Source organism: Lagopus muta, chromosome 19, assembly GCF_023343835.1.
Source record: "Lagopus muta isolate bLagMut1 chromosome 19, bLagMut1 primary, whole genome shotgun sequence".
NCBI lineage: Eukaryota > Metazoa > Chordata > Aves > Galliformes > Phasianidae > Lagopus > Lagopus muta.
In genome coordinates, this window is record NC_064451.1 from 9,053,605 (window position 1) to 9,077,420 (window position 23,816).

Below are 23,816 nucleotides of genomic sequence, written 5' to 3' on the forward strand. Positions count from 1 at the left end.
ATATTGTTCAACTCTTATATTTATTCCACAAAAACCCCTGTGGCCTGCATGCGATTTTATCATTAGCTGGCAAGGTAATTTCAGGGCCTGGTTCTGCAATCACTCCATGAGCAGCACTCCCATTGAAGCTAGTACGTTCTGCATGCAAAGTGGCTATCAATTCCCTATAATGAAAAAAGCCTTTTTCTATTTTAGCTATTGTAGTGCATTAGCAACAACACAAGAAAGGAGAAAAATTGCAGAGTGATTCTTTCTATGCGTTATTTTATACTATGACAAAATATAGAAGTCAGTCTACACAAAGTATTCCCCAAGAGATGCCTGATGACCTTTTCTTTGTTTCACTTATTAAAATTCAACATATTGTTAGAAAGAATAAAGAAACCTCCACAGAAATCATGAATGACTGGCCATAAACAAAGAGTGCTACAATAAGGAGTCCAGAGGCGACAAATCACAACAATGAATTCTTTTGATTCCGTAGATACGTAAAAAAACAACAATTATCCAAAACAATGAAGCTTCCAAGATTCATCCATTAAAAAACGCTGCAAACACATTTTGCACTGACACATTTGACTGTGTTGCACAATGATCCCCAAAGTCACACTGAAGATAGAAATATCTTAACGTGTAGCTAAGATGTGAAAATAAACAGGTCTTAAACTTCAGTAATGCAGGGTAAAGGAGAAGTTTTAGTCACAAAGGTAGGTAATGAAAGTCCCACTTATCTCAGTAACAGCAACCAAAAAACAACCTTCTAAATAAATGGGATTGAACTTGAAATTTTCACTGAGATCCAGTCTCTGGTAATACGCTAAGGCACATGAGATGAGATAACATGATCTACATCACCTCCTTTCACTCGTATCTGGCAGTTAGTGCTATTACTGTAACAGAACTCACTGAGGTTTGATCTGTCATCATGTTACACCACTTGCTAATTTGGTGTGGAAACCTCAGCTACTGCCACGAAAACCAGCCAGAAAAGCAATCATTTCAGACTGCATTAGGAACACTGCAAAAGGTTTCATTCCTTTCTGATCTAGTCCTGCCATGGTCTCTGGGGAAACCTAAGTGATCAGTCATTACCATATAAACGCATGCACACGCACACTTGCCACATTAGTTACCACATGATGGATTATAAACCCTTAACTTCAGTCACTACTCTCACAGCTGCAATATCGCCTGCTGTTGGGATCAGCCAGACCTCCATTCCTGCCAGACCACAGCACTCACGCTGCAGTGATTGCTGCACACTACTGCTGCATTCCATGTCTGCACAAAACGGTCTGGAAAGAACGAAGACACCAAGCCCACATGTGCTCAAGATGTTTCTCCTCACAGGTGGAAAAGAGCAAAGTAAAGCGTTCCCTTTAAGAGTACTCAAGGAGAATTCTTTTATTTTCCTTCCACCACCTACTTACTCTTGGTTTGTCAGAGTGAGGCTGTGACTTAACCATGAGAAAACGTACCAGGCTCAAGAAACAGCCAGCTTGGTGCAATCACCAGAAGTGTGGTCCTTTTCCTTTACTTTTAACAGAGCTGCTCTATGATCTGCACTGAATGAAGCCCTTTCCCCAGACCAAAAACAGGTTGAAGATCCATTTTTTTAAGTTAGGTTTGATTTTGTTTCCCCAGGGTCCAAAAATAAATCCAGCCTCAGAGCTGAGAGTGTTGCACATTGCAAGTGCTGAGAGCAGGACGTGCAGTCTGTCCCAGTCCTCGGACGGCTTCCAACACGTTCAGAAAGAGAAAGCTGCATCAAGCATGAGGATGACAAAAGCAGATTTATCTTATCACCACCTTTGTCCCTCAGGGTTTGCTCAATCCACGATGAAGCAGCCAAAGGGAATCTGCTCTCCACTGTGAGCATGTCGCTTGCGCACGCTGAAGCTCAGCTTTGTAGCAAGTGGAATTATTTACTGTTTGGCCACATTATTCCTCCCAGCTCTCATTATTTCAGCTGTGTATTTTTGACATGGAAACAACACAAAATTTCTTAAGTCTTTTGTGAAGGAAAAGCTGCCACCTAATTAGACCACCTGTGCAGAGACACATCTGGCCGGGCACACAGCAGCAACACGGCTGTCCTGGAGACGGCTGCGCGGTGCCCAGCAGCAGAGGGGCCCGGCCGCACTGCTAACCTGTTCTGACAGAGAGCAGCTGGGCAGCTGCCTGCAGGCCAGGGTTTCCCTCCAGGCCCACGCACCCTCAATGCTAATTGTATTTTGTACAAGTCCTTCTCACCTGCCCCACAACCTCAGGCCTCCTCACCCAGGAAGCACAGGTAGGCCTGCAGGGGTTTCTGTCAAGAAGGCTCCACAGACTTTGATGCCATGCGTACCAGCTGTAAGTAGGACTCACAACTGACAAAACATCATGCAAATATTTGCTTCCTTCGCTGTGATGCTTTATTTTGGCATTCATTTCAAATCACAATTATGAAACAATGCATACGAATTTCTGCAGCTCACACGTTGCAGGACAACATGCTCTGTGGGTGAGGCCCAATGCAGTTCTAGCAGAGCAAAACTGAATTTTGTCCTGCACATTCCTAAGAAGAGCTAATCATGAAGTCCATTCTTATGGTATCCTCAAAGCTCAAAGACTCTGATGTCAGTCACTGTCTACTGAAATCACTGATTTCTACTCACGCTCTTTTCCCAGTTTTATTCTTAGCACTACAGAATTGTATTTCTCCACCTGTAAAAGTTGGACATTCATGGAATGAAAGTTGTCTAACAGTGTTCTTAGTTCTAGTAATGCAAGACTTCACATTCAATAGCAGTTCCAACTCATTTTTCAGGGTTAAGCAGAATAAATATTCAAGAACTTTAAAAAACATGTAACATGCCCCTCTCCCCAACATGCCCAATTTTATTAAGTAAAAAATCTTTGCTCACTTAGATTTCTACTATACATTGATACTTTTAAAGCTTAGATACAACTTGTTTGGTGCTAAAGAGTTAATTCTTTGTACGGTGGTCACCGTAAACAAGCACAGTTTCAGCTAAACAACACTGCTTTCAGAGACACAGGGCTTTGCAGGTGTGAGCAATAATTAAAGGTTTCAGCACATCTACCTGGGTGAGGCATTTCTGCCTCCTATTCCAAGGAGGAAGCCCTCTCTAAGGAGTGCAGAAGAACTCATTAATGAGGCTAATTAGGTGTAAAGGGGGTAGAGTCTGGCATCAGCTGCAGCTTATAGAAGCTAATCATTAAGCTTTGTAATCTCCACCCCAGAACAGCAGATGATCATGTTCCTAAGTGACCAATGTTGCTAAGAAAATTTCCAGCACCTGAGTACCTGACCAAATACTTTCTGGTGATGCTAACAATCCTCTTAACTCCCGCCAAGCCAGAAAGTGGGCTCAACGTCATTTCTTCACACATTAGGCTTCTAACAACAAATATCCACACAGATCTGAACTTTACGTGAGGTCTATAATGCGGTTAGTTTCTGAATTACAAGAAGTCAAGATATCAACAGTATATGGAAGGAGCACTAGAAAATATTGGTTGGTGGAGCAATGTGAAGAACAACACAGATAAGAGCAATAACACCGGAAAAGAGTGATCACATAAACCTCCTCAATGTTTGCAAGTTCTCTCTGTAATTTCTCTGCACAAAGCAGTGAAATTACAATACCACAGGGATGAAAGTCTTGTTAATAAATATGCAAAATAAGGATTTCATTGTACTCATCTAATTTGAAATAAGGACATAATTTCCATGGAGAGAGAATACATGAAAGCAGAGCTCAGTCTGGAACTTGTTTTTGCAGAATGAATTGTAAGGATGGCAAAGTATTGCAGCACCTCAACGTGAACGCTTGAGTTGAACAGGCTGCACAGGCTCCTGCCAGGTAACCTACTGCTGTCCTTTTTGTCTCTAGTTCGAATCAGCCTGCAAAAATCCAAAATTCTTAGATTTGAATTAAAAAACATCAAAGAGTATTTTTCATCACAATCATTTTACTACTTGATCACAGGGTTTGTAGAGAGATTTTTTTTTACTTCCTGGTATCCACATGATTTCCACTCCCAGAACCTGCAAGGCAGTTTACATTAATTCCCCTCAGAAAGCATTCTACTGAGTTGTGTAACCCTGCGTCCTGCTCACATGGAATCTCTCTGGCACAGTACCTCCACCTATTCTCCCCCTGCAATACACTGAAAAATGTACATACATTGAATAATGCATTGAAAAATGCTGACAAGAGAAAATTTTGATGAGTTTTACATATATATATGTATATATATGCATAGCATGGTAATTTTATTAAGTTTATACTTAAATAAAAATTTATGTAGAATTTTTTTATCTATAGTAGATAGCGGTTCATATTTTTGCTAATACAATCTCTGCTGTGTATCAGAAAAATATGCTGTCCTATTATTGCACACAATGGTAAACAAAACTCTGCCCTGCTTTGCAAGCACACCTTACTCCATCTTCTGGAATGCTTCAAGACTCCAAGTCACAGCATTCCTCCAAAACCACTGGCTTCCTCACAACCTTTTATCAGCTGTTTGTGCCATGCACAGAAAGGATTAGCATCAGTAAGAGGGATAAGAACTAGGTCTAGACAGACACCCAACATTTTAAGTGCAAGAATGGGAGCCTCCTAATCGCTATCAGTAACACACATCTTCCCCTTCCTGCTGCAACAGGACCCAGCTGCCAGCACCATGGCTGGATGTACTGGCCATAGAGAAACTTCAAATACCGAATAACACAAAACATGCAAGCAGGAAGAAAATCTAAAGGAATGCTCCTTAAGGAGAACCTGGAGACATTGGTAACTGAAATGAAGTAAATCAATCTATGCATCATAACAATGCCCCTTAAATCATCTAGGTCACTGCAGTGCATTATGTGCTTGAATAGCTGTGCTACATACATTGTCACATCCATTGCATTTATTATGTTTGCAGTAACCCACCTTTGCAGATCCTCAAATTGCTCTTCAAAGTATATTAAACTAAGATCTCTGAAGCATATTACTTACAACTCTTGAGTTTTCAGGAAAAGCTATATAATTTAAAGGGTACATTTTCCAACTAAGAAACTAAGCTGTAACTTTGTATAGGTCACCAGAAAGCAAAAGTGATTAGATCAAGGTAATGCTTGACTCTCATTCTCAATGGAATGTAGAAAACCACTCAGTTTATTCTGTTTGCCTTTACTAACTGAAACGGTTAAAGATTGGAAAGAAAAATCCCCTGCAAAACCAGGGAACGTGCAAGTATCACTGAGGTCATAAGGGCTGCAGCATATTAAATATGAACTCCCTTGTCTTCACATTACTTGTGGACTTTGAGCTGCACAGATTAAATTTATGGGAGCTGCTCACAGGTGGCACCAGCTCTCATTATCAATCAGGGTATGGCTGAACACATCAAAATAACAGACACTGATAATCCAAGACTTCTCAACGTGCATAAAAAAATATCTCAATAATAACCAGCACCTTCTCTTACAACAATGCAGAAATCACTTGAATAGGATGACAGAAATACTTTGTAACCTGCACTACACTGCTTTTAATAATTCTGCAGGCATATAAATGAAGAATACATTGTGTAATAAAGGTTTAACAAAAGCCTTGCAATAGGCCCGTTCCCCAGCATTGCAGCCACTGTGGCTTTAGCTTCTTATGCTCCAAAAGGACGGGTATACAAGAAGCTGTGAGAAAGTATACAGGTATTCAAGACCAAAAGTGCAACACCATTTCTTAAACAGAACCATAAAATCTTCTGAAACAAACTTTGTTATCAAAGTACCTGACTGTATCACAGGGAGCTGGGATGACAGAGCCTCATCCACTGTGTCAGAAACAAATTGTTGCTTTTTCTTTCTAACAAGTTACATCATACTCAAGCAACAGCATTTCTCGTGGTTGATCCCCAAATTTAGGATAAGGAGGGGAAAAAAAAATAGAAAATTGCGGTTTTAGTAAAGAAACGCCATAACTGATCCCATGAATAGGCTGTCTCCCTGGTTATCTGCCTCCAGTGGAGCCACAAGCAGATGCTTAGAACACACCAGGAAGGTGGAAATCCTGAATGTCATTGCTCTACTATCTGAAAAAATTCAAGGAGCCTCATGTCACTTGTGTATTAAATAAACCCAAGCAGAGGCCCTTCTCCAATGTCCCCTACAGCTGATACAAGTTCCTCAGTATCATGCCCTAAGGTTCACCCAGCAGGTCTGCTACCTATTGTACGCAGAAAAGCCTCTCTCTGTTTGCTTCAGACCTTCCTGTTACAAACCCTCATTGGTTTGCCTTGCTGTTTTACGTATGGGAATAAACAAAATCACCCGCTATCCACTTCCTCCAACTTGTCCACGAGACCCCTTCCTGCAAATAAGATTACAAAATTGGCTGACATGCACAGAATCTGCAATATTTAAATAATCAGATCAGGCATTTTATGGGGAAAATGTGCAAAAATGACATCTGTAAGCAAAAACTCGGTGCGTTAACAATCTGCTAAGTATGTGCTAGTGCATGAATTGAAGAGCGGAAATGTAACCATACAGCAATCTAAGGATACTTGTTGTCAGTGTTGTCAGTTGTGTTTTTGTCAGTGATGACAAACTTTGTTTCCCCGAGCTCTAACTGGCCACCACAGCTATGCGTGTCCCAGGCTTGCTCTTTAGGGCCGGAAAAAAACATACAGAGTGACTCTAGCATTTGGCACTATTTCTGCATTGTTTTAATGTTTCTGACAAGTGCTCCATTGTTTCTTAGTCATTTACACACTTCATTTCAGTAATTAGCTGTCAGAGAAGGCCCAACAGCAACTTAATGTTGTCTGCTCAAATCATATTAATGAAACACAATCCACTCAAACGTCCTGAAAGCATATCTGTAATTGTGTTAAATGGAGAGGCTGGGGACATCAACAAACTTCAACTTCTGAACAGGGCATTATGATCGAGTGCATGAATCCATTATTTCTTAGGGATCTGACAACCAATTAATACTACAGTGCTTCCAATGCAATGATAAGGACTGATGTTCTAACACTGTTTTGAATTTTTTAAGCATAAAAAGTGATTTTTTAGACTCTGGGATATCAAAGTAAAAGCTGTGTCTAATGTGTGTGAATACAATGCCCTTAAAGACAGAAAAGCAAGAACTGCAGGCTGCAGCGTCACGGAATTAGTTTTTATATTTAGAGATTCAGTCTCTGTATGAAAACTAAATGTGGGATATCCGTTGTATTCATTACACTGAACATAAGTACAATCAAATAAACCCCATTATCCTTATCAAATACATAGGTTTTTAAGGCTTCTTATATGGCTATTGTAATCAGCAGTTCAAAAGAAAACAAAATGCAATTGATTTCTTCTATTTGAGTACCTGCCAGTCAAACTGCTGCATCGTTTTCTCCTTCATATAATGCCAAAGTTTCCGAAGAACAGCATTTGGACAAGATGAAAAACAAGAAGCAAGAAAAAGACGTAGGGGAAATGTCCTGTAGGTATAACAGACTTTGGGAAATGTTCACATCAGTTATGACTGCAAAAGAGCAATTCAAATTTAATTAAAATTGAGCACAATATAAGCTATGGCAAAATAATTAATAGGAAACAGGATTTTTAGTGCAGTTATGATACCTAGAAATCTGGCTAGATGTAATGCTTTTTGGGGAAAATATTTACATATGTGTTACAACTGAAAATTATTTACCTGGACTTATTTACATGAACTTCATTGCCTGGATTCAGCTTCTGTCAGAACTAATTTAGAAGAATGCAGCACTTTATGAATATTGCTGGTTGGGTGCTTTTAATTACAGTTAATACGCTGGAAAAATTATCAAGAGCACATCCAAAGAGCTTTATTCACCATCACCCAATAAGAACTAACCATTCTCACAAGATCCCAGTACAAAAGACACATCAGTAACTTAGTTATTAACTTTCAGGCCAGTAAGTAAGGCAAATGACAGCATTCTCATCTTCTTGATGCCTTCAAGTGCTGAATATAAAACATTTGCATGTGTAAGAAGAAAAGCATCTCTGAGAGCAGTGTTCTTTATTTCTTATATTTTTATTGGAGAATTTGGTCAATAAATGCAGGATGAACCTCACTGTACAAATACAGAGAGATCCTTAATGAAGGCAAATTAATCCTGTTGGTAATTCCTACAAATTGCTTTCGTTTTCACCAATAATCCCTGCTAAGAACAAACATTCTAGAGACACAGATTTTAACCACAGCTCTGAGAACGTCACAAAAACAATCATTTGATACATCTTTGAGTTTCATTGAATAGCAGCACTAAGCAACGTATGTATACTCCTCAGAGCTTTTAAAGTGCATTCAGAGCAAAGACCTGCCATCCTCACTCTGCATCACTGTTAAGGCTGCGTGTTGCACAACTTGCTATCTGAGTAATATTGAATGCTATATAGAAAGCTTCAAGAGAGCAACACCAGTTAACAAGCCTTTTAATTTTAGAATGAACAACATCTCTGTATGTATATATAAAACAGGCACATGGCTCTCACACAAGATACACGATAAAATTTCTTATATAAATCACATAACTAACTTCTATCTTGGAACTTATCCGAATGAGAGCCCCACTATAGACACAAAAGTAACCTTTAAGGAGTTAAAATGTCCTCAAGTACAAGTCAAGTTGAAACTTATTTAATTAGGTTCTGTATTTGAAAAAATGAAATAAATTCTTTCATTAACTAAACCAAACTCCCTTAAAGGCAACAATATGTTCCCTCTCTGTCAGGACAGAGCGCAATGAAATCTTTATTTTAATTGGGGTTAGCTGCAGGGCCATTTGGCTTCAGATGCTTTGTTTATCAGCCCTAAGCTTTACAGCTTAGCCAGTACTTGAAATATTTTATCACAGAATGATTTCATTTATTAAAGAAAAGAAAGAAAAAAAAGAAAGAAAAAAAAACTCTTCCAAGTGGTTTTATACAGAGATCATTTTAAATACGCATTTGAAAACCTGGAAGTCCAAGCCAAAGGTTTCTCAAAAGAAAATACTGATTTCCCTTTGCATTCTCGCGATGTGTCTCTATAAATGCCCTATTTTAAGGACACCTGCCTCATGCCCTTCCCCAAGCAACCCTGTGAAGATGCGGCTGTAGAACAACAGATCTCCCTGCAGCGCCCACTGCAGCCAGGCAACCAGCACACCTCATCCTTGTCGTTTGTCAACCACACATCTTTTATCCCGGGCAGCATTTCAAAATGCCTTACGCCACGTGGATACACGCTTCGTACCTTAGCAGTGCCGCAGGAAACAAGGAAGGCCTTGCAATGCACGAGAGCTGAGAGGCAAACCTCTTACAAGAACAAAACCACGCTGTGGATACAACTCTTTCCAATGCACAGCGTCCTTCCCATTTGTTTCCTGAACGTTTTTGAACTAGCATGAAGACCTTGTGGTCTGAAAAGCCTCAAGTTGATCGTGCTTGTTTAAATACAATGCAAAAACAAAGCAATGAATAGTAGATACATAGTGCCATCAGTAGATGGTACCTTTTTCCTAGATTACACTAATTTACAAGTATCAGCATGTTCAGTACCACAGTCATTGCAAATATTCTGGAAAGCAGTAATCACAAGAATGGAAAGTGAACAGGAACTCTACAGAAACACAGCCCCAATTCATCCCCAACTGCTGCTAACATTAATGCAACAATCCAAAATTTCCGTTTCAGCATGAGGATCAAACACACAGAATTTTGGATTTATTTCTTATGAAACCTCTGAGCCTTGGGAACGTTCCTAAAATAACAAAACCCCTCTCTGAATCCGATTTCCACAAATTAAATACAGTACTGTGATAGTTTCATATCACTAAAATCCGATCTGTCAAAGACAGACTCTTCCTCTTTCCCAAAATTTTAACAACTGTTTCATGCAATTCCCAGCTTTTATTCTGGAGGATACTGAGGTTAAATTGCCAATAGCTATATACAAATCATATGCTACAGTAAGATATGTCAGTTATCTAAGAAGCAAAAACTATGCCAATACCATTTTACTGAGTCCAGGTTAAGAAATTTTCTCCATTTTTCAAACAAATGCACTGCCTTACTTTTATTCTCAGTGATAAAAGCTGAATGTGACAGAATAAAGCTTAATTTAAAGAAATCACTGAGTTCTGTGCTTTGTATTTATGTTACCCTAAAGAAAAAACAACTATCTGAAATAAAATGTATAATTCAAATATTTCTTTAATATTTAGTGTTGACAGCCATATGTTTTTCTCTAGGTGACTCTTTGCACATCTTCTCAGTACTGTTTCCTCATGAGAACCACAACTAGATGAGCTGTATGAGCAACTCCTCAGCAGGTATTTTGATTTGAAAGTAATCACAGTTATCTCTACAATCTTTATACAATTTACATCCTGATCATCTAACAAATAAGCAGAAGACATAAATTGACATCAATATGTATACTTTTCTCTAACAATGCAAACTAATTGTATATCTTTAAACGAGAAAAATGTTTATTAAAAAAAAGGGAATAGTGAATATACCAACTATTGAGTTCAAAGCAAAAACACCACATGTGTCTAAATAAATATCAAGGAAGTGTCACAGGTAAATGAGGAGAGACCAGGTGAAGTGTGTGTGATGTGTTAATTGTATTCAAAAAAATAATAGAGGCAAGACAGAGAAGCTGAACTTCCAATTATCATAATGGTAGCTTCTTCACAACACATTTTCAAACTTGAAAGAGACATTTTAAGCCATAGGAATACTGAGCAGAATACCTCCAGCTGTGCTCTGCATAAATCTTGCACACTGTACATACACAGTGTATTTAAATACCAAGTAAAGCTATGACTTACAAAATGCATATTTCTGTCACAATAGAATATCTGTCATTGCCAAAAGTTACTCATCATTGAATGAAAGGAACAGAACACAATGAATCAAATTACAAAAAAACAGGAAGAAATCTTTTCATTTGATGTGCTACTAGACTAAAGTTGTTTTTTAAAGAACAGCACAGCCGTCTGCAGGGTTTACAGTTCAGATACAGAAAGAAGAAAAACGTGGTGGTCCCCATCGCTGACATGATTCCTGCCTGTACAGCTCCCTGCCTAGGAGCCCGTTTACCTTTCATTAATGCTCAGTCCACAACAAAATCAACATTTTGAGAGAAAAGGTTGCCCAGTTCTCTGTCAATATGCACAATCCACACCAAAAAAGAACCTCAGTCCCCTTCTGCATCTTCCCTTGCAGAAGCCTTAAGCAAGTGATGGGTCCCAGGCAAATACCCGGGCCAGCAGCGCCCACCCTGCCCAGCACTGCAGAGCAAGGCGGCAGCACGAGCTGAGGCTTCATTCACATGTGATACTGCTGAGCCCCAGGGCAGCATCAGAATACCTTAATGTGATGCTGAGTTAAAGCACAAGTCTGGATGAGAGCAGGTCTCCTACGCTGTCTGTCATGGAAATCAATCACTCAACTGTCAATTATGTCATGCATACAAGTGTCTCATTCTGTCTTTATACCTGCATCTTTTTAGGCTTTCACTGAATGAGCTCCATCGCTTACCTATGCAAATCATTGCAAATAATTTTGATTGGCTGCCCTTCACTTTACTTAAATACTTCTTTTTGTACTACAAGTTTATGTTTCAAATCTTACAAAATCTGTTATGTGCATGGTGGAAGCCCAAAGCAACATGATTTTTAGTTATTAAGTGCTATTAATTTGTCCTTAACCTGTTTTAATATTCTAATTTTTTTTCATGATTTCATCAAGTTTGTCTGCTACCAAAGACTGCTTTGCAAATCTGCCACCTTTTCTGCCAACTCTTTTCGCAGGAGCTGCACTGATGCTGAGCCACCCAGCTGCTCACACCAGGCAGAATGCAGATTTTCCTCTCTTCCTCTACCGATCAGAACTGGGTTTGGTTGCTTTCTGTTGGTGGTTCTGGTTAGTTGGGGCTGTTTTCTGTTTTTTGTTTTGGTTAGATTTTTTTTTTTTCTGCCAATACAAAATGTAACTTATTCACAGCTCATTTCAAAAGCCTACAGACACTGAGTGCCTTGTACAGAAGCTAAATTCACTGGTTGTGTCATTTTATCCTTGGTGTTTGTTTACTTGCTTCATTGTTCTACTCTAAGTCCCCTGCGCTTTATTAGTTCAGGAAATATCTTCAACTTTTCCTGCCTGGCAGCATTTGCACACTGCTTCATTGCTTGCTGAGGCTGTGCACTCTCAATTATAAGTAAAGTATCAGGAGAAAACGCGATAAAAGCAAAGCTAAAAGTAAGACAAAAACTAACAAAGGCTTGAAACAATTTGAGGAGAAACAAAAACAAATGTATAAAACAGTACAAAAGCCAGAGAATCAGGTGTGAAAGGCACAGAGGAATAATTTATCAGCTGAATGTACAAATCCTCCCCCAGTGAAGCTGAAATATCATGGTTCTGCTCCTCACTTTCCAACTTCCCCTGGTAATAGGCAGATCTGGGGGCTTTTGAGCAGATGCTTTTGTTTCTCCAGCTCCAAGGCAGAAGACCCCCAGCCTGACGCCACCCAGCCTGACAGCTGCAGGTGTAACATCTGCAAAGGCTGCGGAGTCACTCATGCAACAAAGCACAAATGCTGCTCTTCAGCATGCTCACAGGTTCCAACAAAGAGAACACAGAAACTTCAATGTCAGCACGTCCAGGTAAACACTGATAATCTCAAGAGCAGTCTTATGAAGTCAGGCTTCAAAAAATCACAAAGAAACTTACAAGTTCATCCGATGCTGCTCCTTGCGCACCTCAGATGCACAGAACACGATCCCCACATTTCCATTCTACCATTTTTGGTTCTGCACTGTAACACATGGCGGACAGGAAAGTCTGACTACACATCCTAGGGTACAAATGTCCTTCATGGGAGTTTCAGTTTTCCCATGTTTCCTCTGTGCCATTCTCAGCAGAGCTGTGATAACTTTTCTCAAATATATTTTTTTATTACTTTCATTCAGAATCTTGGTGATTTTTAATTCTCTTGTCATTCCTGCCCCTGCTGTGCTACACAGAAGAGCAGAGCACAATGCCTCATCTCAGTTTGGAAAGTATAAAAAAATTGTAATGACCTCAAACTATTACAAGATATTAGAAATAATCACTTGAAGTTTCATTACATACATTTTTATATATAAAAAAGATATAGAACATTAAATACCTTTGAAGAACCGTAAGTGTGTTATTAGGGGGAAAAAAAGCCTTTCGAAGGTATAAAACAGCACAAGCAAAGGCTGAAATCTGTCGACAGCAAAAGTATTGCTCACAGGGAGAACACAGCAACAGGACTGCAACGCAAATGCAAATTACTTGGAATCAAAACAAAACAATATTTCCCCAGTAACTAAATAGCTTTTTCACAAATCACCACAAGGTCTCCATACTAGGAAAAAAGTGTCAATTTCAGTTCAACTTATCTCCACTTTCATAATGCAAAAAAATCAGGTTTTATACTCTGTCACTTTGCACTGCTATCAGTAAAGCCAACGAGCCGAGACTGGGGAATTACCATCACATAGACACTACTGGACTGTCCATACAGGCACACAGCAGTGAGCTGACATGACAGCAAGCAAAATAAAAATGCAGAACTATATTGGACATAGGTGCTGTCTGGAAAGGATCACAACAAAACTGAGAGGGAAGTACTTTACTTTATATATGCTTCTGCTCACCGTTTGCCCTGCAGTGTTTTTTTCTGAGCAGTTTGTACACACGCAGCGTGTTCACCGGCACACTTCCTTAATTGGTTTTTCTATCTGTGAACAAATGCTCCTGCAAGACTCTGGCATAACAAGACAACTCTCATGAAAAGGATCCATCTGCTCTGTGTACAATGCATATCTTTAAAACTTACATCTGGAGGGGAAAAAAAAGAAACACAAGTGGTAGTTATATGGAAGTAACTGAGTTGTGGCAGGTCCTGGGAGCTGGACACAACTGTTTACCCTTGCACTGAGTAACTTTAAAATAAAAAAAATCATTAAAAAATCACCATGGCAACAATCAGACCACAGAAGACAAAGCATCAACTGCTACAAAGCATTTTCAAAGTGAATTACGCACTAGTATGTAACACAAACGTTTGGTGCTCCTGCATGCACATATTGCAACAAAACTTCCAGTCAGACTAATCTGGCATTTGCTCTTTTACTCTGCATCACAGGTTATCTATTCTGCTTTTCTGACATCTGTCCCACTTGGATCTCACAGCTCTGGAATTGTTAAAGGAAATGACAGTGCCTGTCTGAGAAAGAGACTGATATAAAATGATGCACTGGCCTTACGTCACAGCATCACATCGCTGCTCTGATGTGTATCGACGTTTCACTGCACTTCTTATGATTCCCAGAAGCATAAAAATTCTAAGAGGTGCAAAAACAAAAACAAAAAAGGTGACCAAACTATCCTCAGAGTATGGGAAAATCCTTACTGTGATACTGGCCCAGATTCTGAGGAGGGAATTTGTAACAGGAATGGAATCAAAGTTAATACCTAATTACAACTGATAAGTCAACACCACACCTGAAGTATCTTACACTGCGAAATCTTAACACCAACACAACATCAGAACTGCAGCACATCTCCATGCTGTGTGCTGCAGGGGCACTGGTGGAAGCAGGGCCAAGAAGGCTGTGTGCCCTGCAGACAGGGAGAGCTCAGAGGCCAGCAAACTGCCGAGGGAAGTGCCATCAAAACCCACCTCCCCAGAGGTGTGGGCACACAGCAGTGCAGACATACGACTGCTATCTTTACCAGAGTGGATAACAGAAACTGGCAGCAGAGAACAAGAGCACAGAACAACTCTCCAGGGATGTCTCTACACTCCTGCAACAAGGCAGGAAAGTTGGAAATGCAATACAGGAGATACCTTTGTTTTATTACATGTTCCTTATGAAAGTCCAATGTCCTGCACTTCCTCCAGATGCCCCTACACTGCTGAGGAAGTAAGACAAAACCACAAACTGAAAAGACTCATTTCTTTACCATGAACTGAATGTTACTGTTCTAAAAGAACACATTTTATTTTTTCTATTCACATTGGTCTTTCCTTTTCCCCACAGTTGCTCACAGAAAATTTGCACTGAAGTTCCAATTACGAAAAATAGTAGTACACCATCTCCTCTGTTTAGAATTCAAACATGAATTAGCAGGACTTGAAAGGAGAATAGAACTAAGAAAATGATGTGTACATACATATAATGTAATTCAGATAAAGCAGTTTGAAAACTGAGTTATCTAATTCCAACAGGCACAGTTTCATATTAAGATTACAAAGAGTTTCATAAAGTCTTAAGACACAGTTGTCCACTTGATAAATCACCAACTGACTGCACCAAGGAGAGTCCACAGCAAGTGGAAGTGCAAAAGCACACTCACACTCTGTCCTTTGAGATTTTGTTTTATCTGAAGAGTATTTAATTTACATATTCAGTTATACAAGAAATGGCTGGACAGGTGATACACCTGAGTAATATTGATTAATTAATCATGAAGGCATAAAAATAAACTAATGCTTCACATGATGCTAAAACCAATTTTTTCTATTTTGACATTGATTTCACAGTGCCCACATGAAATTATAATTACGCTTACAATACAGTCAGTTTCCTTTGCTATTTTCCTCCCCACTTTTCAGACTAATTTGTTTAGAAAGAGTGCAAAACTCAATAGATGACACAGTTACTGCTTCATTCCAATTCATTTGCAGATAGAAGGGCCTCTCAAGGAGAGCAAAGCAATGAAGGATTTTGTTGGGCTCAAGAAAACAGCAAAAGCCAAATAGTGCAGACTGCACTACAACTATGGCAACTGCATTAATCTCACCCCCTCAGAGACTTTGTTACAAATTAGAACCACAAACTGGCACATACTGCAAGCACCCAGATATACTGCTACTGTATGAATCCAGTGTAAAAGATGCTAGATGCTTGTCATTTCCACCAAAATCAGATTGATACAGGTTTGACAATATAAGAAAGAAACTTTCATCCAGAAGGCAGAGTTCATCACTCTAATATGCATTAATAAATCCATAATCAACTTTAAAAACAAACTAGAGCGGCATGATTCAAATACAGACAAACACCAACATCTCATGCACAGACAGGCTTCTTCAGAGGCAGATCAGCAGGAAAACAATTTACTTTATTTCACCTTGTATTACAAATACCTCTCAGTTCAGCATGCCATGTATACTGAGTCATTAAGAAAATACCAAAGTCTGCAGTGTCTGCATGAATGAGAAATTATCAAATCAAAACTGTGAAGTTGAAGAAAAAAACTACCTGCAGCAGCACGTAGCTGCTGATATCTGCTTGTGTTATGAATATTAAAATGAACTTCCTTAGTTATCCATTAAAACATAGCAGCACTCAAGAAAAACACCTAAATTTTCACCTTACAGTGTACTAACAGCAACAAAATAGAAAAGGAACGAAGATCTGGAAACTGAAGTGTTTCGATTACACGGTGCAAGTAAACAAGCTTTTCAAATCTCCCAGCAAAAAAATAAGTTGCACTCAGCATACATAAGGCCTGTTGCAATATCTACTGGAGTGACCACGTACCCAGAGAGCACACAGCAAAGCTCACCATTTCAGAAGATGCCAAACTTGGAGCCTGCTGCTGAGCTGCCACACGAGTTCTGGGTGAAAAAGCATCCGTGTGACTTACATTACCTACAGGACACGACAAACTTAAAGCCAAGTCACTCTACTGCATCACACCCGACCTGCTACTGCTTTTAGTGAACCCAGGCAGAACTTACCTACACCACAGATGTGATGATGTTTGTTTCTTAACAAAGATCATCAGGGAAATAAGATCCACGAAACGCTGCTGCTAACCGCTAGGTGTCAGCATAGCAAAGTGCACGGACGACACCCGCGGCGCAGATGACAGCGCTCATTGTTCCTCCCGGTTACCAATCCACACAACTTCGAAGTACTACAAACAACCCAAAGGTACAGCAGTGCGATGAAAACATCCCCTCCACAAACGGCAAAAAATTGGGCATTTTTAAAAAATCGTTCAGTTGAACAAAGTGCTCCCAATGGCATCCCTGCTTTAAGTAACATTCTTAATGTGAACAATCTGCATCAATCTGCATCCAGCCAAAGCAAACACACCACTTCTAAAGTGATCTACCGAGCCTGACAGCAGCAGAGGTTTATGGAGATGTAAGTACACCACATGGAAGAGATATGCTTTCACACAATCAATCTGGCTTAAAGCAATTTCCAGAAGCACGTATGCACAGTAGGAAACATAAATGAATCAGTGATCATGTTACATCATCACTTCTGATTGCAGTTGCAGTTTGCACTATCTGGATATGCGCTTTCTTGCAGAAGTCGTAGCTACTGAACTCCTCAGAAGGTTCACAGCAGCAGCGACTCCCTTTTTGTGCTGGTTTGGATGTACAGGACGTAAGACTACAATCTTTGGATTAGAAGCTTCCAGAGTAAGAGCTCATCTAAGGAGATGCAACTGCATGAGAGCAAAGAGCGGAATTTCCAGAGCAGCATCTGAAGTGCTCCACACCAGAAAACAGTGCTTTAAGCTGCAAGATGTCGGCTACGTTCCAAATTGCCAGTGATGATGAGTTACTATTATATTCACATTTTCTTTTGGGAAAATACTGAGTACATTTTCTGATCATTTTGCTGCTCTATGGACTACTGCGTGCAGCTTTGCTGCATCTACTTGAGATGAAGTTTTCTAAGAGCTTTCAGTTAACCCTGAAACACAGTTTTCCCAACAGCAACAAAAGTTTCTCAGTAACTGCATTCACTGTTGGCATACTTCAAAATGAAGTGTAGAGCAGTTGTGTGACCCCTCAATACCTTACAAGCTACCTGTGGCAGAACTGGAAACAGAACCAAGGTCATTTGATCCTGATGTGCTCAGCACGCGAAAGAAACACCTGCTATGTTTTGCAAGTCTTTTACATAGAACATGATATTAAAATTTATAATCAGAAATAAGATTTTTAATGTATAAAATGACTTAGGAAACAATGTTTTGAAATTTTTACCTCTTGATCCTTAGAATTACATTTTATAATATATCTGTGCAACTATGTTTACGTGTTTCCTTTGATGAAACCACACACAAATGAAATTTCTTCTACTTCCTGAGGTTAGCTGTGCCTTGAAGTTGCTATTTCTAGGGATGTGCCATTGTCAACTAATTTGGAATGTTCATCTTTAACATTCAGCCTTCAAAATACCAGATGGTATTTCCAGAAAAGCAATTTAAATTTTTATTTTTCTTCACGAATTCCTTAACTAGATAATCTCACACACACCCAGGCAAAGCACACACCAATATTCCCAGAGTTGCCTGGCAACTACTGGGAGGAGCATCAGAGAACAAGACGGCCCGTGTAAATAAAGGGAAGTCTCCCTGACATCTTTGTTGTTTATATGGACAACAATTCAAATATCTGCCACTATTTCACCTCTGAAAGCACAATACTTACACCCAACTATGCACACACAAGTGGATGCTATTTATTTTTTCCCCCACATACACCATACGTGCATTTCCCCTAGTAAGAAGTGGAAGGAATCACACTGATTTCAAGTGTCCCTTCTGAACCCTGAATATGGCTTCTTGGAGTGATGCTTATTCGATGGTGCTAACGAGACCCTAAAATTCAGACTAAGTAGTTTTCCCTTCGGCATTAAGAATAACATGTAAAACATACAATAGGAATGATGAGATTTTAATAATAGAAACATCTTCAACCCCAACAAACACTATGCTAGCCATCCAACTCCCTTTCTTTTACACAGTGACTAAAATTAGATGGGAGAGTACTAATAATGTCTGGCACGTAGACAAATAGTCTTCACAGAAAAGCAGAACACAGAATATACCTTTGTTCAACTAGCAAGCCTTCATTCTCATTCTCCTCATTTACCCTCCCCACGTACACTCAGAATGCATTTTAGCATCTCCCAGGGGTATTCAGGCTCTCCGCAGGTACCACCAACTTTCTGCTCTACCTCCAAATGTTTGTGGATGAGAGATGATGGCATTAAGGCAAGAGTACGGTTTCCCCTCTACAGACTTCCTCTGAAGCAGCCAGTGGTCTAAACAGCAGTAGATCAAATAAGCCTGTGACCACCACCCTGAGATCTGTCACTGCACATGCTTAAATTTCCCCTAATTTAGATTAGGGACGGGAACAGAATATATATGGCACTTTTTAGAGTGTTCTGCAGAACACTCTACGTTTATTATTTTTATTTGTGCCATTTCCCATATTTCTGGAATGCATCTCATAAATTATACCTCAATGTTCATCACACCATCTCTGACACCTTGACTCTGTCTATCAGCTAACGCACACACTTTAATAGAAACCTCCTATGTACCTCATAGAAATGTCACAAAACATGGAAATAAGTGAATTTGGCTGGAATTACTTGTATTTAAGTCCACGAAGCCCTTGCAGTAAGCCAGGAGCAGATGCCTCACTAGAAGCAATAAAATAAAGGATCAAGTACTGAAAAATCTTTCCCCCGCTCAGATGGCACGGAATCATTGCTAACTACAGATCAGCTTTGAACCAGAAGCACGAGATTAAATTTCCCTATGAGAATGTTTAGTGTCAGTAGTTCGAACTCCAGACCTTTTTTTTTGTAAAAGCACAATTTCTTTACTAATTTTTACTAGCTTCTTAAACCCCATGATTCCATAATTTGCACTTACTTGTTTCAAATTTACGCATAAATCACATTAAAAGAAACAAATTGTTTACTGCCTTTAAAAACAGTACAGCGAATACTGAGGTTTTGCTGAGAGAGAAAATGGTCAGCTGTGCATCCTGTGATCATTAACGAAGACATTTTTATCATCTTTTTCCTAATTTTGTTCTCTTCTAAAGGAAGTAACTCCCATCCCTCTCCTGAGAGAGGTTTTCTCCCTGTGTGACCAACCACGCCTGCTGCATTTCTCTATTAGCTGGTCCTCCAGGCTGCCCAAACACAGACTGCAGGCAGTGGGTTACGCGCTTTGAACGCCTGTCAGCCCCACCTGCCCACCCACAGATCCCAACTTCTTCCCCACTTACAGGTTCGATTTTCAGTGCGTTTCTGTAGCTCCCGAAGAAAGACGCCTGCGCCTTTAGAAAAGCCCTGGCAACACCATCTCCAGTGGTTGTAGAAACTTTCTTCAATCTGTTCTTCAGAGCAGAAACCTGAAATCACACCACCAGTGCAGGTGACTCTCGTATCACAAACAGCTTCGCACCACGGGACGCAGCTAAAGAAAAAGCTCTCACAGTTACAACAAAAAAGGACATCATTAATTCAGAGCTGAAGTCTTCTGCTCCAAAATCATTCCTCTGCCATTTCTGTCCTCCCAGGAATGACTACTATGGAACCATCAGGATGACAACGGCTTCATCTCAGCCCTCCCTCCACACAGACACCAACACCGGGCACTGTTCTGAATGCAGCCCGTGGAGTTCTGTGCCACTCTTGATTAGAATTCATGAAAAAAAAAATCAGCTGAATTAAACTTCAGACTCACAAAGATGTTTGTACCGATATTAAACTGAAGTCAGAAGGCCTTTCCCACGATCTCACTCCCTGAGGCACCGCCTGACCCATGGGCATGGCTGCGCCCTGCGGCCCACAACTGGCTGCAGCCCCACACCTGAGTGCCAGCACCCAGCGCAGGGCAGAGCTCCAAGCCCAACACTTCTTCCAGCCCACACCATTCTGTCCCTCAGAACAGTCCATGTGCTCCGTCCCCGCGGTGCCCGCCCTGCCCTGCCCTCCACATGCAGATGTTTCCTACGTACAGCAGGGCTGAAGTTGTACAGGGTCACCCGCTGCTGTTCTCTGCACTCAGCGCTGCTCAGACACACAAGGAGGTTCTTAGTTTGATACCTTTACTGCTGAGAGCTGCTGAAGGAAGGTGGTGTACCTATACGCTATTGGTAGTGACAGCGCTTTTCTCTCCCAAACACAGGCCATAAAAGGAGATAAAAAACCTTTCAAAGTCGAACATCAAGCTTGCTGAGCCTGTGCTGCAACCGCTATCGGGATTGTTAAATCATTAACAAATAGTTATGTCAGTAGCAATTTTTTGGTACTGAAGACAGAACTAGGACAAGTAATTTTTTGAGACAGATCTCACGGAACACCCAGCAATACAAAAACAACAATCTGGAAACAAATTCCACCAGTGCTTTTTAAGGCAGCTGAGAGCAGTGGGATTCCTTAAGGGGAAGGCAGGAAGGAGCCGGCACTGCCGAGGGAGGCAGAAACCCCCACCCACCCTGATTTGCACAAGATCACGACTCCTAAAAGTGTGTATTGTGACTTTAAAGAAACCAACAAAAAGCGAGACTTTCTTTAACTCAAATGCTATTCTGAAAAACTCCTTTGGGGCAGCTCTAAACACTTCACAGAACAGATATGGAGTACAATTTACACAACTGGGAGATTCCACCACAGTGAACACAACCACTGTTTTCTGAGAGCATGAACAGCACCTCACAAAGCTACACCAATGGTTCACGTGTTCAAATTAACTTCCAAGACCTTTCCAGAATCTCATTCTCCATCTCACAACAAAAAGCATAGTCTTGCCTCATCTGTATCTCCGAAATTTTATCAAATGAGTTTTTTCTGCCATGGAGTTTTGCTACAAGCTTCCCTTCAGTAATTTGGTTTTAGGAATCAGCTGCTCAGGTGCTTCAGTTTTACCTCTCTGGAAAGCACATCACTCACTTGTTCCTTGCAAAGGGAAGGGAATAATTCCTCATTTTGTTGCTAGGTTTTAAATACATAAACATATAAAACTAGATATTGCCACCTATTTTCATTAAAACAATTTGAAAAAGATTTGCCTTTACTTTTTTTTTTTTTTTTTTTACTTTTTTTTTTCCCCTGCAGCTTCAGCTATAGAAGAACTTTCATTACATTACGGCTATTTAGGGTAACAGCAGTAATCAAGAGCACGTCCAGTACTGTTTATAAATCGGGATGCCGTGGCTTATGTCAATGATCCACGCGCTAATGAACCTATAAGAACATGCTGCCATCATACAGGACAAGAGATTCAGTGCAAAGTCTACTGCATCCCAAAATCAAGCTCAGCGCTGCTCAGTGAGATTACGATCTCTCAAGGACTTCTGTCATTCTCCAAGTGTAACAGCTTAATCAGATTTTCAAACTTGAACAGCACACCAAACTCTTTCATGTCTGAAGGAGTCTGATGATAGTTGTAAACATGAAATAGGACTTCATTTCCTGTATTAAGTAAATTGTTTACAGGTAGTTCTCAAAAATGAAATAAAATGCCTCTGCCCATGAAAAACTTCCAAATCCATTTCAAACACGTTTGTATGTGGTTTTCTTTAACCATTACTTTGAAGATAAAGAACTTGCCATCTGTCTAGAAGGAAGAGACTATTCTCAGCTGCACAACAAACTGAAAGTTTCAGTTTCTCTATAGAACACTGATAGATATTTTCCTTATTCCTTAAGCTTTCAGATAATTTGTTCCCTCCTCAGATTAAATCTAACACTGTATGATGTCTGTTTTATGTATGCACCCATTAATTCCCCCTATCAAGTCACTGCAATAGAAACGTCATAATTTTAAGAAAATGAAATGTTAAGAGACTAACAGGAGTAAAAAAGTTCATTTTTTACTCTGGTAAAAGTTAATACACAGGACCAGTTAGATTTTGCAGTACAAAGCTCTGCTCAGTACACAAGCAAAATCATGATTTTCTCTTGCCTAAAAGAAACAGTAGCGCTTTTATAAAAACAAGACTGTGACCACTCAATATGAAGATTATTTCTAGCCAAACAGACACATATACATGCAGTCTACTCTGAGAGTGCTTTAAAGAAGATTTTTATACTTCTGGCAGTTCAGGTTTAAAGGTCAGATTTAAACTATCACCATGTTTCAAAATGCAATCTGTGCAATGCAGCATAATGAAATGGTTCAGTAAAGGTGCTAGTGAAAATTCTTTTAATTAGGTCCAAGGCTTTTCAGTTGTCAACATGAATAAAGCAAGAAACATTCTATTGCAAACACAGTCTAAGAAATAAAAATGGATTCACCTTTAAGGAAATGGTTTTCCTATAGAGTTGTACTTTAGTACTTCTTGCTCTTCTGCAAGCAGTTAATTTCCCACTAAGTGGAAAAACTGTAATACAGGCTTCCCACTTGTAGCAACTTGCTATCGAGTGGACAAAACCAAATTACTGACAGCCTAAAATACTCATAGAACAGTACAAGTGTACAAACACAGTCATAAGATACGTAAGATCTTTTTACTGCTGTATACTGTACATTAGGCATTGCATCACGGCTTCATTTAATAAAACTCAAGTTGACAGTGTCAGCTTTTGTTCTGTTCCATGTAATATGAAGCTCTGGCTACAACTGAGCCTAGAAGATGACACTTATTTGGAAATACATGATAAATCCATAAGGGTTGCATAAAAAAAATTACTACCCCCTCTCTTTGCTATTCCTTGCAACACAGACGGTGGTGTAGGAGACTTGTCAGCAGCAGATGCACTTATTGTAATCACAGTCCTTAATAAATCTCTTTTTTTAATATTGACTATTTTAAAGGAAAGTTACTTCCCAGGGTGCTCTCATGCTGCCAGATTTTCAGCAAGCTATCAGAAGCAGAAGGTGATGGAGGGACAGTTTTTCACGTTCCAGTTAATCGGTAACACAGCAATACGCAGCTTGATTTTCAGGGACCCAACCTGAATTCTGC

General features: G+C 39.8%; 1 protein-coding gene across 9 annotated transcripts in view; it reads right to left on the bottom strand.

Moving 5' to 3' along the window:
* The window catches only part of DENND1A (DENN domain containing 1A), a 172,119-nt gene that overhangs the window by 46,264 nt on the left and 102,039 nt on the right, over positions 1-23,816 (bottom strand). For all 9 annotated transcript variants that reach the window (XM_048966070.1, XM_048966075.1, XM_048966068.1 and 6 more), the window contains one exon: positions 20,130-20,255. In XM_048966070.1, the coding sequence (XP_048822027.1) occupies positions 20,130-20,255 (126 nt within the window). The remainder of the gene's footprint in view (positions 1-20,129; positions 20,256-23,816) is intronic.